Source organism: Phyllopteryx taeniolatus, chromosome 14 (genome assembly GCF_024500385.1).
Source record: "Phyllopteryx taeniolatus isolate TA_2022b chromosome 14, UOR_Ptae_1.2, whole genome shotgun sequence".
In the NCBI taxonomy this organism is placed as follows: domain Eukaryota; kingdom Metazoa; phylum Chordata; class Actinopteri; order Syngnathiformes; family Syngnathidae; genus Phyllopteryx; species Phyllopteryx taeniolatus.
Window position 1 is genome coordinate 5,440,271 of NC_084515.1, and position 18,147 is coordinate 5,458,417.

Genomic DNA, 18,147 nt, shown 5'->3' on the forward strand with positions numbered 1-18,147 from the left:
TGTAATATGTGATGGTTGCATTTCACGTCGATGTACATTTATGCACTTTTTTTTGTTTTATCTTATCTTATCTTGCAAACACAAAGTAATGAGTAGACTAGACTGGGGGAGAAGACTAATCTTTTATCTTGTGCCGTTGAATTATATTAAATTTAATGTTTTTTGTTCAATTTAAGTCATTAGACATCTGTCAATAAACATGAACGTAAACAGAGTGAGTAATTATTATTATTTTTTTTTTAAACCCTATATTAGTTACTATGAAACTAAACTGCTACCATTGAGGTGATTTACCCATCTCAAGTGTCATCCATCTAGTCCACGATGGCCATTATCTGCCTATCTTTATCTTTGCGTTATTGTTTTCGCCCTCTTCTCCCCATCCATTCCCAAATTATCCCGAGATAATGTAGATTTCAAGCCAAGCCTCAATGGCACATGACTGAATCCAATTATAGGCGAGCATGTGTAAAAGAGTAGATGAAAGGCCTAAAATCAATAGAAATGTTGAAAAGGAAAAACGTTCTTATTCCTCCCAGTGCATTTGACATGGCCTTGTATTTCTTTGTGTAGTTTTTATATCACTTTATCAATGGGAATGTGTAAGTGTTGATGAAATGACGTGAAGCTTCCAACGTAAATGTAAAAAATAGCCATGACAACACATGAGTCGCTGATTCATGCTTCACACACGCGCTTGCACAACATACCTTAGTGTAAACCCCCCATGACAGTTCAGTCTCCGTCACCATGACAACAATCCCAAACATTCCAAAGATGAGCGCGTAGTCGCTGAGCCGCTTTCGCTTCTCGAACAGTGCCCTCCGGTGGCCGAGCTTGTAGCCAATGTCCCTGTTTTTCTTCTGGGGCGCCCTGCCTCTGCCACGCCCACTGCCCTCCCTGACCAGGCTCTCATTGGACGCCTTACTGGGGTCTTCGCCGCCATTACCCTTGGACACCACCACCTCCAGGCCAGAGCTGTGCAGCGTCTGCAGGGGCTGCGTTTCCGAGTCGAGCTCTGCGAGGTTGCGGCGCGACGAGGACGCCAGACTGCCCACGAGTGGTCTCCCCACGCCGCCATTGTACTTGCAGGTGTTCATGGCTATCTGAGGGAGTCGGCCGCTGCTCTCGGAGAGGGAGGGCTTGGATCCAGCATGGCTCAGCTTCTTCTTCTCAGTTGTGGCCTGTAAAGAGGACGAAGCGTTAAAACTGATGGTCAGATTGAACAGAGATACAATCCATCCATCCATCCATTTTCTGAGCCGCTTCTCCTCACTAGGGTCGCGGGCGTGCTGGAGCCTATCCCAGCTATCATCGGGCAGGAGGCGGGGTACACCCTGAACTGGTTGCCAGCCAATTGCAGGGCACATAAAAACAAACAACCATTCGTACTCACATTCACACCTACGGGCAATTTAGAGTCTTCAATTAACCTAGCATGCATGTTTTTGGGATGTGGTAGGAAACCGGAGTGCTCGGAGAAAACCCACGCAGGCACAGGGAGAACATACAAACTCCACACAGGCGGAGTTTGAACCCCGGTCCTCAGACCTGTGAGGCAGATGTGCTAACCAGTCGTCCACCGTGCCCAGAGATACAATATAAAGTTTTAATCAACAAAAGCAGTTCATACTCAGAATGAGAATCATCGTTATTGGCCAAGTATCTCAAAACAGACAAGGACTTTGTCTCTGGTAGCTGGAGCCACTCTAACACTCAAGACTTAAGACACGACAGTGAACCCCCGCATATTCATGGTTTGGCATTCACAAATTCTCCTATTCGTGAATTTTTATGTGAGGAACGCATTCTCCACCTTTTTGCAGTTTTTGTGCTCTGGCCAAAGCATTAAAAGTGTTACTTTGTCACCATCTTGTGGCATCTTGGTGCCAAGGAACTATGTTGAAGTGAGTTAAGGGGTTTCATTTCGACAAAAGTAGTGCTTTGCTACCATCTTGTTATACATATACATATTAAATGTTTGAAGATAATGAAGACAAAACGTGAAGACCGAAACTACATAGTACTCAATTGTGGAAATATAGCTTTGAACCATTTGAGTTTTCCTGATTTGGGGGTGCGTGGCTAAAATAGGGCCCAGTGATACACGTGGGCCTTGGCATAAGTCGCCTCTACCCTACTTGTAAAGACCTTGAGTGCTTGTATCAACAGTTATCAGTTATCAATTGCAACATGCAGTTAGCTAGAAAGCTATGCATTCACTCTGAAAAGGCATCTTCCCTTTGATTAGCCCGCTGGCGTGGCCTCTTAAGAGTGCCTCGTTGTCTGCCGTGAGTGTGTACGTCATGCAGAGAAAGGCAGAGAAAGGCAGAAGAGCAAGGAGGGTTTTTTTTTTTTTTAGTTAGATGTGACAGCCAGCGTGTTGACAGGAACTTCAAACTGCCGTGGCCGCTTTGGAGTGCCTCGTTGTTGCGGTGTGGAAAATCCCTGCGATGACTCGGTGGAATATATTCCATCCACTGGAGGCTTTCTTGCGGCTCAAACGTAGTTATGTGTAGGCATAAAAAACATGCTAGAGGAAGTAGCACCCATTTTTGAGAGATATTTGATTGACAGTTTACAAGCTGAGCGCGGTGTGGTTTCAGCACATTCGGCGGGCTGAGACAACAGGTTGGTTTTTAATTATTTTGAAGCCTTATTTTATATAATTGCTAATGTTTTTTTTGTAATCATTCAATTGGTAGGGTAGTTTACAACACTCCTCTGTGGTGAGTCAAATGTATATTTATTTTCACTTACAGGAACTTTAGGAAGTTGATGGGGAAAGAAATATGGAATATCTGCTGGTATTTGGTGTACATTGTTCGATAGCGGGGGAAGGTGCCGGAAAAGGTGGTGTCCATGGTGCGATGAGCAGAATGTGTTCAACCGTACAGCGCAAATCCAAAATAAATTCTTGGTGTTTGGTGTTAAACAACATCAGTTAGTTTAGTGCAACTTTCTGAAGCCAGGTTGCGTGCCGGACGCAAAAACGCATCAAAGTTGGCCCTAAAACAAATCAATAATAAATGTACCTTTATGTATAAATAAAACTACTGTACATAACCAATAGTGGAGACTAAAGTGCAGAAAATTGAATCTTTGCGCTGCACAAATTTTGATATGAAAGATTGATGCTCGGCATGACCCTGTTTCCTGTCTTTCCCTGCTGAGAGGAGCAGCAGGCTGCCTTATCCAGAGGAAAGGACCTTCTCAAATCAGGCATGCTGCGGGGACCCAATGCGGGATCCCGCCGATTTCTATGCAAACATAACTGAATAACACAGAGGATCCACGATCTTCCAATGCAGACAGAAATCTGATGAGGGAACTTTTGTTAATTTGGCACTGTAAATCCTGGGAACACTGTTTTCCCTTTTTATAGAGATAAAAAGGCTCACATTAAGTGTAATGTTTGTCTCTTGAAAGTGTTTTCTATCCTTACAAAGGTTAGGACTGCATCTATCGGCCTGTCTATTTTACAGAGACTAGGGCAGATTATCTAAATGGGTTATGAAAACTTCCCATGGAACAGTGCCTTTTCTGAAACAAGTTGGTGTGTGTGATAGCACCACTGGCCCTCTTTATTAGCCCTGACAGAGCATCCCTAATGCCTGTAAATGTGCTGGTGGGAATAAAGAAGGGCGGCCCTAATGGAAATGTACTAACTCCAGTCCTGTGATGCTATCGTCGTGTGCATATTGTGGCTCTATGAGAACAGGACTGAAGGTTAAGGATTAGTGCAGCCCATAGTGTTTCTAATCCCCTTTTCTGTATTAAATTGCCTTTTAATCTGTGCCATTAGCACCCTTGTACACATTGAAGACTGTACAGTAAGTGAACTATGGCTTTTGATGAGGGGAAATATAGAAATAGATGCGGTGGATGGCAATGCGATGTGCTATGTTTGGGAAATTTCCGCATGTCTATTGTTCATAAACAGAAGCCTGAGTAGCTAAACCTCAATGAAAGCTTGGCGTGCTTGACAAGTAGTAGAGGGATATTGATGGGAAAATTAAACTGCGATACCATTTCATTGAAAACGATTGCGGACGTTCCCCGAAAATCAATTTTGGTATAAATATTTAAAATGTCTCTCTAAGCCCATTAACTGATTCCTCGATGTACAATAGCTCAGCCTGTCAGTCTTTTAAAATGTGTCACATCTACCATGTAAGCATTATCCCTTTTTCCTTTTGTTGTATGCTTCCAAGACTTTATTACTGAAGGGTAGGGAGTAAATATTTCTGTCATATCACCTGGAGTATTTTTAGTCACAGTCAAACTTTTTCTCTTTCCCGATGCTCTTGATATGTAAATGTGTGTCGTATTGTTCTAGACTTTGACAGAAAGCCCAACTTTAAAGCAGACATAACTGCTTTTGACAGAGGACCGTTATAGCCATCAAAATGAGAGATTTCGACAGAGTGAAACACTGTTAACGTTTCACAGTATTGTAGTTGTGTCCCAGTTAAGCTGCAATCCCTGAAGACTTGACAAGACCAGATCCAAATGAGCTGACGTAACGGCTATCCCATTTCAAACAGTTACTTTTTATTTTGCCCAGACAACTATTTTAGATCATTGGTTTTGAATATAAGTGAGATTGAATCACCATTTCGTGCATAAGTTAAAATGACATTATAAATATTCGTGCTTGACACAATTAAGATCAATCACATCAGGATCAATTTCCTTCTGATAGGGACTTGTGTCGTTTTTCCAGTTTTCTTCTCTCTTACAACTTAGTGTCAAACAAGTGGCAGGCGCTGCCATTAACTTGTGTAAATATAAATATGCACAAGACAACTTCAAGTCAAGCAGGCCACCCAGAAATCAATATTCCTATTAGTGTAGATTGTGGATTGACATTGACCGATTGAGCCTGTAAAATAGGATGTCTCTTAGGTAGCCAACTGGACCTCTGCCACGAACTACCATTCCTAATGTAGGTTTTTCATAGTTCAAACATGACTTGATGTATTTCTCCAAACCATCTGCTGAAATACAATGAGTCGAAACGTCTAAAGCAGGCTACACACATAAGGAAAAATCTCCCTGCTTTGAGATCACAGTCAGCCAAGACTGCATTGTTAGATGTCTGTGAAAGATTATCCTGAGCGATTATCCTGTGATTGGGCGGTATGTTAAGAGTGATTTTTCCACACTGATCTGCTCTGCCAACAAGCATACTACTACTACTACTACAACTACTGCCCCTTCTTCTTTGTGCTGGTGTTTTCCAGCAGTGTAGAATCCTGTGGCAGCATGCTGGCTCCCACAGGTCCATCTTGGAACTATGGCAGACATCGTTAGGTGTGTGGTGTACTGTGCTATCATCTTGAGTACCGTACACCACACACCGTGAGAAGAGATTTTTTTTCCCCTCGTCATGTGCGGGCTCACCCACATTGTTAGAAATCAGTGAGTATGGCCCTCTTAAGACAGTTTGTTCTGGGAAGCTCGTGACCTTGTCTTGTTTGCATTTGAAAAAAAAAAAAACATATGTATATATTTTCTGATAGGAAACAATGGAAATAGAAACAATGAAATCCAGGGTCGAACTGTCACCATCATAATAACGTTATTTGAACAGGCATGTTTTTGTTTTAAGTAGAATTTTAACATTCTTGATTTACAAGCAGTATAAAACAATCAATACACGTAAAGGGTGAAACTTGGGTTTGAAATACATCTTTTGTGACACCATTCCGGTAACATTTCCGACACACCTCATATTTTCCCATGTAAATTTAATTTAGCTTGGACTGCAAATTGTACGCATTCATCTTTAGATGCTTAAATGAAAGTCAAAAAATAGAAATTTGTTTGAGCGAGATATTTTGAGGTGCAGTCTTAAGGAGGTCTATGGGTCAATCCCTCCATAATGTTAATTGTTAGTTAGCATTATTGACTGCTTAATGGATATGCAGTAAAAGAAAAACCTTTTCCGAACACAAGACACAACATTGTACCCGTAATGGGGCTACCAGTGACCAATTACATGACGATACATCAGCGTAAAAAGGCCATGTTGTGACAGTCATGGGCCAAAATGGGAGCCTGACATGTAAAGAGAACATGTTCCAGGAAAGTTAAGGTGTATGAACAGGGGGTCAGGGCTGCTGCTACATCTTCAGCTTTAGTAACCTCTTGCCAATGGTCATTTATCATTGAACCAGGTCAAGTCTGTCCGGAATATGGTGACTAATATTGTCTATTTTCATCTTTCTTTGACCAGCAGAAGTTACTATAGGAGATGACATATATTTAGAATGTTTTTTTTTTTTTTTAAGTTACAAGACAGATACAGTGCTGCGTTAAGATACAACTTTAACGTTTAACGAGTTTACAGACCCCCTAAAACAAATATTTTTTGTAATGAGCTTTTTAATATGGAAAATAGCACTTTATAATATGGGGCTTTATAAAAACAGTAATTCCATAATTAAATAGAATTTAAAGAATTAAACGTTTTGTGCAATTATATGAGGCTCCTTCTGTTGTGCATGCCTTGGCCACTGGGCGGCGATATAATACAGTCATGCAGACGAAGAAGAGTTTTACTCAACTACTGTAAGTGACTGAGTAATCTTCAGGGATATTTTTTCGCAGAAGATAAAGAATATATGCCTGGGAGTATGGTACTGTTACTTTGTCTACCTACATGTGTTGCTTCATATCTGTTGCTTAAAGCATTATAACATAGCCACATAAATGCCATTCGATAGCCCATCTGTGGCGTTTCCTGTTATCTGTTATCATTAAGCTAAGCGGACTAACCCAAGGTAAAACTGGGTGGTTGTTTTAAATACACATGTAATTCTCTTAGTTTTATGTTTAGTTTGACAGTAAACAAACTGGGAGGAACATTAAACAGTTTTCATACTTTGTTTTAAGATTTATTCACTATGCCAAACTGCTGCTTATTGTGAAGTTAGCTGACCTGAGTTCCTTGCCAGCATGTAGCGCTCTTAAATTTCTGCTCGCATGTCATAGGAAACAGTGGGCAAAACGACGGCTCGTATCTTGAAAAACTCGCAAGTCAGGTCACTCGTATCTCAAGGCCCCACTGTACTGACATTTCGTCAGTAAAAACGTGAAAGAGTCCTTCACAGAAATTGCAGCAGAAGCCCTCATATCACATTCCAAACCACTAAGCCGCTTCCATCACTTTTTCGCATTTCCCCTGAAACCTGACTAAACGGGCAGCAGAAGGGCACCGCAGGCCAGCATCACCCCTGTTTCTGCCACAGCGGAGAGAGAGGGGGGTTGCTTGTCCAGCCGACCAATGGCTCAATTTCATTCTGAATGGCACGCAGCATCCAGCCTCTATGAAATGGAGCCTCATAATCAAATTGAAAAGCCTCAGTGCAGAACAGTTTAAATGAAGGCAACTCTCAGCCTCTCTCCTGCCAGCTCAAATCTAATAGAAAATCCTCATTGTTTAGTGATGTATGGGGTTGCTGTGCTGCGATTTCGAAGGCTTATGCACCACCTCCCACCCACCCCAAAAAAAGGGTATGTTTGTGAGTCTGGATGCCGTCTGTTGGATTTATGTGTATGTCTATGTGGCTGGGTGCATGTGCAAGGCTTTCTCTGGTGGGCGAAACACTATCCCAAACACGGGTATACATTTGCAAGCTAAATTCTAATATTTCTTCCATGAATTTGTGTCAGTTGATTCTTTTTGAAGACTTTTTTCTTCACTTTGTAGCATTTCTCTTGCCTGTTAATAATTGTTGTTAGCAATGGATACAGTATTTGTTTAATGTAACATGAACTTTTTAAGATACTTGCCATCGATTTTTTGCTTTGACTTGCGAAGATGGTGGCAGTAAACTCAACTCGGCTCACTTCACAACAAACAGCAGTTTGGCAGGTAGTCAATAATTCTTCAAAATAGAGGCTTCAAGCTGTTTCCTCTGCAAAGAATGACTCATATTACTGCAGCTTACTGAGGAGTTTTGACCAACTCCATGTATATCCATCCATCCAGTTTCAGTACCGCTTGTCCTCACTAGGGTTCCGAGCGTCCATCCATCCATTTTCTGAGCCGCTTCTCCTCACGAGGGCCGTGGGAGTGCTGGAGCCTATCCCAGCTAACTTCGGGCGAGAGGCGGGGTACACCCTAAACTGGTCGCAATCCTTATGCCCCTATACTTCCCCCAGGTGGCCAATGCGTGCACACCAGATGGAGCAGCACACTGTCTATTGAATTGAAGCAACAACAAAAAAAAGTGGCAATAGCTGTTTACTTCTTTACATTCTGTTTAATGATGTTGTTGATGTATTTTTTATTAATATTGTAAAGTGCTATTTTTCTTAATAACAAACATTTCTACTTTTATTACTCAATTACAAGGTTGGAATGGATTAATCAGAATCAGAATCAGAATGGATTAATGGCATTTCCATTCATTTCAATGGGGAAAGATGATTTGAAATAAGAGTGATTTGAGCAAATTAAACTGATATCACAATGCACCAGTCCATTTTATTTACATTGTGTGTTTTTTGTCATCTTATTAAATAAATATTAATTTTAAACTGCTCAATTGGATGTAGGTGGCAATGTTGCATAGCTGTTTTATTTTTTATTTTTTTTTGTATAGTACTTATGATGTCTCCAATTCTTTAAAACTGGTGGTATTAAGAGGTGGAATAAGTCCTGTAAGACCCCACTGAAGGCCCAGGGACCAAAACTTCGACCCTCCACTGACACATACAGTATGTGTGCTCGCCGAGGCTCACCCAGGCTCTGGCTTTTGTTAAATATTGATGCCAACATTGTTCAGAAACAAAAGAGCTAGGATTGTTGGAGAAGATTCATATGCATGTGTGAGTGTACTTGATATGATCCATTAGCATGAGATGTGGTTGACATGAAAGGATCATCTGAAAAGGGAGAAGGAGCATCACACTAAGATTGAGATCAAGCAGTGAAGGGGACATTAAAAAGAGACTAATGAAAAGGGGCTCAATAAAAGAGAAGGAACACGGCTCTCCCTGGATGTCTTTGCCAGGCCCTCCTGTGATGAAGAGGCGGGGGCTTCACTGTCCAGTTTGTCCCTGCACACTGCATGCTGGCACATTTCTGTGACAGGCCAGCAGGCACCAGGGACGATGTGTCCATCCCCAAACAGCATGTGGATCATTATTCCTTGCTGGTAAGAAAAGCGGAAAACTGTAGTTTCTAAAGCCACACGTTCATTAAGGAAAAGATCCCAGAGCGCCGTGGTGATGGAAGCAACAAGCGCATGAAAATGTATGCTTCGGATGAATATTGTTGCTGCTCATCGAAAACCGTCTTTTTGTTTTTGTTTGTTTGTTTTTAAACCCCAAAAATTACAGACTTATGGTTTTGAATGGACAGTGGTTATACTGAATTACAATTTATCATTTTAATCAGTAACAAAGTAAAAATATAACATTGTTACAGCTAAATAGGGCTCTCTTTTTTTCACATTGCAGTCAAATGGTTTGTCAACTACCAGGGTGAAATGACGCCTAATTGCCCCGCTGTCTCACCTTCAACCCACCTCTCCTCAAAGAAAAACCCTCACTAGGGTCGTGGGGGTGCTGGAGCCTATCCCAGCTATCATCGGGCAAGAGGCGGGGTACACCCTGAACCAGTCGCCAGCCAATCGCAGGGCTCATAGAAACAAACAACCATTCGCACTCACATTCACACCTACGGGCAATTTAGAGTTGTCAATTAACCTACCATGCATGTTTTTGGGATGTGGGAGGAAACCAGAGTGCCCGGAGAAAACCCACGCAGGCACAGGGAGAACATGCAAACTCCACACAGGCGGGACCGGGGATTGATCCCCGCTCCTCAGAACTGTGAGGCAGACGCTCTAACCAGTCGTCCACCGTGCCGCTCACTAAACAATATTAAACAATATTAAAAAAAATTTTTTTTAAAACATCAGCTCAGCATTGCTGCCGGGACAATATAACCTTTATTGGGGCAATAATATGGCCTTAAAACATGGTACAACAACTGTGTCCCAAAATGTTACTTCAGTGACACTAAATGGATCAATCAATTAATTAATCTATTGGGCTGGTCTAGCCCTCTTATACCCCTTTCACACTGTGCTGGAGGTAGAGCATCAACTATTGTTCTATGATGTCAGCGTTACACAAAGCCCGGACTCAAACATTTAACCGCCATTTTACGGCAAGGAGCCAGCAAACTCTAGTCGCCTGCTGCTTTGTAAATGGAAATGACAGAATGACACAGCTCGAGGTTGACTCTCCGCCAGTGTGAAGCCAAACTGATGTTTGGAGTTGCGCAAGTTAAACCATCTCAGTCTAAAAGGAGTATGAGTTCACCTTAAATTTAAATTGTTCATCTTACCAAAATGTTGGACAATTCTATGTTTCCGACTTGGTACGTGTTTGGAGACGTGTGCACAAAATAAGGGAATGCTTGTTCTGGATGATTTGACCAAAAAAATGAATGGCAAGTTGTCCCAATACATTTGTTAAATAAGTGTGTTGAATCATCTTTAACTTTGATAATCATACATAGTTTAGTTGATAGTTGTACAATATTTGTGCGTATTTGTATCATAGGAATACAACGGACAAACTTCTTTGGTTGTGTGTGTAAGTGAAAACCTCTGTCAAGTCATTTAGCAACATATATTATGGCCTTCAAAAGAGAATACTGTCATATGTACTGCACTTTATACAATGGTACCTGGACTTTATTTTAATTAGTTCAGTGACCAAGCTCGTGACACAATTTACTGGTACTGGTATATCAAATCAGTATTCCCCGGTGAAATGAAATGCCCTCAAAAAAAAAACACCACAATTTTTTGTTTACTATTTTCAATCCAGAAAAATAATACTGTATTGTATTATTATTTTTTTTTTAATAAATTAAAAAGGCTATGTATAAACTGGAGTCGGGTTGGCTGGGTTGTGAGGATCATGAGTTGTGGCCTACAGCAACTCCTTGCTAGTGTTCCCATTTTGTAATCGTGTGTTTGAATGTTTGTCCCGTTCAGCGATCCGCTGAAAGTGCATCAGCGACTGTCGCTCTCTTTTCCCCCCTCAAATTTGGGCTCTCAACACCAAGCAAAGAATCTACCACTCAATAAACGCATAAATTGGGACAGATGTAAGTCAAGGTAGCACTGTATGATGAAATTGAATGATGTATACCTTGAAAATGCATCCCAGTCTGCTCAGACTCAGCCTCTCAAACTTTGTCTTTTGCTTGCTTGACTTTAAATTAGAGATTAAAAAGTTGCTAAAAACAAGCGGAATCCTCTGAAGAGAAAAGGACAGAGGCACATGCCTTTGGGAATGTGTTCTTGTCAGGACTAATAACACATTGTGCTCAACAGAGACTCAATGCTATAATAATTAGCTTCCTGAAAGGTTATTGCGCATGTGAGAGTGTCTTAAAAAGTAGGTCCTGTAGAAGAATGGGGCTTGAAGTGATTGGGGGAGGGCACGAGCACTTTTCCTGCGGGACACCCACCACCTCATTAGGAACAATTTCAATTTCCTGCAAATTACAGGGGAGTGTCATTAGAAACTTCATTTGTAGATTGGGGCCGTAAAAGGTGAAGTGTGCCTGATGAAATTATGTCCAAATTGAACCTGCTAATTGTGACCGTCATCAGAACCACATCTGACTTGCCCTAATATTCACATTAAATCTGTGTCTAGTTGGAAGAAGAGCATTTTGGCATGTGTGATTAATTGGTCTCCGAAAAATCAACCAAATCGCAAAACTGAAGGTAATAATAGTACAAAATTGTCTATGTAATATCTATGGAAGATATGCTGGATTTACACTGTAGGTCTTGATTGCCCAATTGCTTTTTTTTTACTGTCAATTTTTATTTGACCCTTAGCCAATATCATTAAGATTCCATTTACTGAGCACCTGAAACATCCTCCTGTATGTGTAAGTACAAGTAAGCTAACAGTTAGCCAGTTAACAGCCAGCCGCTAACCTGAGCGCACAACAGCCAACTCTACACTCTTATTCACGTACTTCCATATCACTCCCCAGGTCAGGCCCCCACCTTTTAAACACACACACACCCCAAAGTCATTTACTTGAGGATGGTGACACCAAGCAGACAACAATAATACCTGCACCGTACATGCAGATTTCGTTGTTTAATAAGGTAAAATGCATTTTGATCTGATTACTCAATTAATCAATGAGATAATTGATAGAATGATCAGTTATAATAAAATTAGGTAGCTGCAGCCCAACTGTATACCTCATCAAATGATCATCAACTGTGTTCGTCTCGCAATGACTGGCTATATCCAATCTGTCAAGAGGCCATATTACTTTTTCTCTTTAAAAAAAAAAAAAAAACATTTCTTTTTGTGCGCAGGCCTAAGCAATAAAATTATTACAGTGTAAACCTCGTTATTTCTGAGCCTCGCTCTGCTTCACTGTCTTTTGGCCTTTCCCCAAGGTTAAATTTTAGGGCCGCTGCTTTTCTCTTTGTATATGGTGCCACTACTTCCATCGTGAAAAAGTATTATTATGATGAGTCAGATTTATGTGCCAGCTCTGCCCTAGTGTTAGTGTTATTTTTTGTTTTTATTGTTTGAACTAAATGTTATTGTTTTATTGATTCTAAATTGATGTTTTGTCTTATGTACGATTTGTATTTATGTATGTACCTGTGTTTCAGCTGTGGTTATTCTTAAAGTGCTATATAAATAGAATTTAGCTGAGTTACGCTCTGTTGACTTGAGGAGTTTAATTTAGACAAAAGTAGTGCTTTGCTGCCATCTTTTCAGATCTTAGTATCAAGAAATATGTTGAAATGAGTTGTTTCACTTAGGCAAAAGCAGTGCTTTGCCACCATCTTGTGATATCTATCAGCAACTATTAACATTTTTGTGGGGGCATCAATTACCGACGGAGTTTCGCTATTTGCAGCAGGGCTCGGTCCTTCTTCCCCATGATTAGCAGGGAAACACTGTACTCAAATGCAGAAAAATAACCAAACCAACAACGGTTAATAAAGTGTTGTCAATGTGGATCCGGAAGACTGAAACATGTTCATTAGTTGACTACTCCCCTGGGAGCTGTTTGACGTCCAAGCAGGATCTCGGCCACCACAGAAATTATCACCCTTGTGTGCTACATAACCCTCACAGTACCCTTAAACTGTTACGCTTTATCAGTCGCTAAAACAGGATGACAGTATCATAAACACAACCTTGTGTCACGTTTTGTGTTTATTGCAAAGGGACTCGAAGTCATTTGAGAACGAGCCTAGAGTAGAGTCAGACAGAGGCACTTTCTTTTTTTCCCCCAGGGGCCAACAGATGGATAGAAAGAGAGAAGCCAGGACAACCTATAGGACAGAACGGATCAATAGTAACCTGGATACATCCTGCTTGAGATTTATGATGAGGATGCCACAAGCCGTGCGGCATGGGAAAGTTTGTCTTCATTATTGTATTATACTGCCCCTAGTGGCCATGTCGCACACACAGTGGAGTCACAATAAAGTTAACATGATGAACAAACTGTTTAATTCTTTACATTCTATTTAATTACAGTATGTTATTACTATGTGTGGGGCGGAAAGGTGGACAACTAGTTAGCACATCTGCCTCACAGTTCTGAGGACCGGGGTTCAAATGCAGCCTCACCTGTGTGGAGTTTGCATGTTCTCCCCGTGCCTGCGTGGGTTTTCTCCGGGTACTCCGGTTCCCTCCCACATCCCAAAAACATGCATGGTAGTTTAATTGAAGACTCTAAATTGCCCACAGGTGTGAATGTGAGTGCAAATGGCGGTTTGTTTCCATGTGACTGGCTGGCAACCAGTTTAGGCTGTACCAGGCCTCTCGCCCAGAGTTAGCTGGGATTGGCTCCGGCACGCCCGCGGCCCTAGTGAGGACAAGCAGTACGGAAAATGGATGGATGGATTTTATTTAGGCGGCACGATGGACGACTGGTTAGAGCGTCTGCCTCACAGTTCTGAGGACCGGGGTTCAATCCCAGGCCCCGCCTATGTGGAGTTTGCATGTTCTCCCCTTGACTGTGTGGGTTTTCTCCGGGCACTTCGGTTTCCTTCCACATCCCAAAAACATGCATGGTAGGTTAATTGACAACTCTAAATTGCCTGTAGGTGTGAATGTGAGTGCGGATGGTTGTTTGTTTGTATGTGCCCTGCGATTGGCTGGCAACCAGTTCAGGGTGTACCCCGCCTCCTGCCCGATGATAGCTGGGATAGGCTCCAGCATGCCCGCGACCCTAGTGAGGAGAAGCGGCTCAGAAAATGGATGGATGGATGGATTTTATTTATTTTTTTGTACGCATTAACATTGGATAGCCTAATTTAGCTGTCTATAATAGTGATCACCCACAAACATTTTGCCAGTAGCTACTAGTTTTGATAGTAATCTTGATCAAAGTTGTCACTTTGACAATCAAGATAATCAAAATAATGTTTTTATCAACACATGATGGGATACTAACATGAGCTTTGTTAATGATTAGTACATACAGTGATGCCCCATTCAAAGCGAGAATTACATTCCAGACCCACCCATGATCGGTGAAAATCTGCAAGATAGTGAGACCATATTAATAAAACAAATTTCAAGTAGTTTAATCCTTAAAATCCCCCTCCCACACACTTTAATCACATTGAAACCTATTTAAACCCACTTTTTAAACACATGAAAACGTATTTCAACACAAAAAAATATATATACTCTGTACCCTCTTTGCCTTGACTTATATGGAATACTAGAAAACCACTTTTAATACAGTATTTATGGTTGTCCACAACATTGTGTTGAGGATCAGATTCTGCAAAAAGGCAGTGTGCACTGTCATAGACAGTTACTGTAAAACACAACACAAGCGAGCATAATTGTTGCTTATCTTGCCTTACTCAGTGAAAGAAATCATACTGTGTAGTACAGGATGAGGTGATCGAGAACTGTACTTTTTTTAAATTCTTTTTTTATTTAAATGCTTTCATTGTTACTCAAACTGTAGAAGGAAAATACATTTGTCTAGCAAAAGTAAAAAAATAATTTTTGGTTTACAAGCTACTTTTTGGTTCATGGAAAACAATGTAAGACTGACGGTTGGGGAACAACTACTGTAAATCAAATGATAAAAAGGGCAAATCAATTCCTGTATCTGCACTTTTTATTAAGATTAACATCAACCTTCAGGTTCCTGCTCGCAACATATGGCAACTGTTCACAAAGAATCATGGAAATCAGGCATGTAGTTTCTAAACTAATAAACACAACAGCAGGGAGCAAAACAATACCTCACACACTTTTGCGCTTGGCAGAGGTAATAAAGTGATGTGTCAGTCGGCCAAATATTTATTGCTGTATTTTACACTGTCACCTAACATTAATTGCACTTCACACCTATTAGGGACACATGTAATGTAGACAACCTTATAATATCCATCCATCCATCCATCCATCCATCCATCCATCCATTTTCTCCTCACAAGGGTCGTGGGCATGCAGGAGCCTATCCCAGCTATCTTCGGGCAGGAGGCGGGGTATACCCTGAAATGGTTGCCAGCCAATCGCAGGGCACATAGAAACAAACAACCATTCGCACTCACAGTCACACCTACGGGTAATTTAGAGTCGTTAATTAACCTACCATGCATGTTTTTGGGATGTGGGAGGAAACCGGAGAGCCCGGAGAAAACCCACGCAGGCACGGGGAGAACATGCAAAATCCACACAGGCGGGGCTGGGGATTGAACCCCGGTGCTGAGAACTGTGAGGCAGACGCTCACCGTGCCGGCAACCTTATAATATCAGTAATAATATTTTTTACAAATTAAAATTACAGTTAAATCTCGAACGTTATTAACAATCTTTAATATACCCTGTATTTAAGTTATCAACCATTTGCCTTTCCCCCTGAAAGATTAACCCTGACTGACAAGAGAAAATATGAGATGATATATATTTAACATTCCAATGGGAAAATTAGCAAACGAGTGACGAGATGAAATGAGCCGATATCACGTTTCTTTCGCATCCCCACAAAGAAAGAACTCTTGCCATATGTCACCCGGCTTCGGCATAATGTCTGCTGTACCCGTCCGTCTTCTATAGAGTCAAGCTAATTGAATATTCTTATCTTCTCTGAACCACCCCATTTTCTTTGGCTAAAGTCAAACACAGGCCAGTTGGAAAAGCATCGCCGTTTTGTACTTTACAGCACTGGAAGTAATCTCGGAGCGAGATGAACTGAAACCGCACACTGCACTATACAACAGTCAACCGCATGCCTCTCTTCATGAGCTTTTTTTCATGGCCATCTATTAAATCTCACATGATAAAAGTTCAGAAAATTGTAATAACGGCCACAAGCTACAGTTTCCCATCAGGACTTTTTGTTATGGGGAGTTGCATTTGCCTAATGCCCCCCGGGCCCTTTCGTGTAAATTGCTTCTATGTAAAAGAAGAGACGCTGAAAATACACTCCCGGTGAAAAAAAACAGGCACAGATGGGTGGTAGCTTCGTTTGTGAAAGGGTTAAAGACAAAATGCCGGTGACAAAGGGGGAAGTGCAGACCAGAGTCCTATTAAGGGGTTAACAGTCAGTGGGAGGCTGATAATGGAGGCCTGAGCAGCTGTATGGGAACTCCCGCACACAGAGAGACCAACACCATAGAAACCAGTGAGGCAAACAGAAGCGCAGGGAGGCAAATAGAGGGAAAGAGGTTCTCATGCCAGAATTGTGTGAAAAAATAAATTGAAGGAAACAATATTGAAGAAAATTAGATCGAAAATGCACAAACATTACTACTGGTTACTTTACATCAATATATCTTTTAATATTGAAATTTTACAAATGAACCATCTTTTTCTATCTTCATCAATAGTGTAAATTGGAGAGTACAGGGGACCGCTGGGCTTCGTGATTGATTCTTTGCTCCAAAAAGTCTTACTAAAACCAAATCGGACGAAGATAAAACCAATAGTTCCCTTAGGAAATATTGTAAGTGACCTTTCTTGAATTCTCTGGTGTTTCTTGTCTTCTTTACCAAAGGGCAGACACTTGGAGGTTTATTTGGAAACTCAGAAACAGGATGCGTTTGAGCAGTAAACGAAAGACTGGCAGCAGCTGAGTCAGGCGGGCAGGCAGATGAGTTTGGTACGGACTATTTTCAACTGTATGGAAACCGAACTGGGACAAAATTTCGGCGAGAAAAATTGTCGCAAACCGAATATTACGCAGTTCATTTTGCACCTTTTGGGAGGAGTGTATTTAAATACATTAATTTATCATGCACTATGTGATTTATCAAACTTAAGAAAAATTGTGATGGTTGATTTTGCTTTCATGAAATAGCACATCTGAAAGGCAGGTGCAAACCAGCATGCAAGGTGGTGCCATGGCAAAATAAGAGGGGGCGGGGAGAATTTTTCCCCTCGTGTAAACATTTTCCAAATACCACAAAAAAAAATATTGCGACCTATCGTCTATTCAGTAATGCAATTTTGGAGCTTCTGAATGATTTAAGGACTGACTTCACCAGTCAAAAGAAGGTGTCGTGCCATATCAACGATGACAAAACTCCTTTTAACTCTGCATTTCCATATGTCTGCGTCACTTCAGCGCAATATGACAAATGGTGCTTCCCTCCTCTTAAAGCAGTTTTACGGATGTGCTGTCCGAAGTTTTGAACTCAATTTTACGCAGGATGGGCTAATGCATCCATTTCCCCAAAATTCGTGTTGGCATCCCCCAAATTATGGAAGCGATAGATTTCTTTGCTGTAACTCAGTAATGTTTGTTTGTATTCCACTAACACTTCCAATTCCATCACTTCAAACTTAATTTTGCGCTTGTGCGCTTTGGCTCTCCCCAATGTTCCATGGTGAAAACCTTCTTTTAAATTAATCGGTTTGTAGCACGTTTTACACGTTGCCAACAGTGAAAATGCAAATTAGTGCCAGCTATTTGGAATCTTAGTAAATCAGGCTCTAACAGCGTCTGAGAAACTTAGAAAACTATTGAAAAAAATACAAGCAAAACATTGAATATTTGCTAATAAGTCTACATTATCAGCACAGTTTATCTACAGTTTGTATTTCACCACCATTATATTTGTGGAATGTGTTGTTTTACGATTG

The 18,147-nt window shown here is 41.1% G+C and overlaps 1 protein-coding gene across 3 annotated transcripts in view; it reads right to left on the minus strand.

Annotated features, from left to right (window-relative positions):
• Window positions 1–18,147, minus strand: part of kcnn1a (potassium intermediate/small conductance calcium-activated channel, subfamily N, member 1a) — a 90,750-nt gene that overhangs the window by 54,019 nt on the left and 18,584 nt on the right. For all 3 annotated transcript variants that reach the window (XM_061797860.1, XM_061797863.1, XM_061797861.1), the window contains exon 2: window positions 711–1,184. In XM_061797860.1, the coding sequence (XP_061653844.1) occupies window positions 711–1,184 (474 nt within the window). The remainder of the gene's footprint in view (window positions 1–710; window positions 1,185–18,147) is intronic.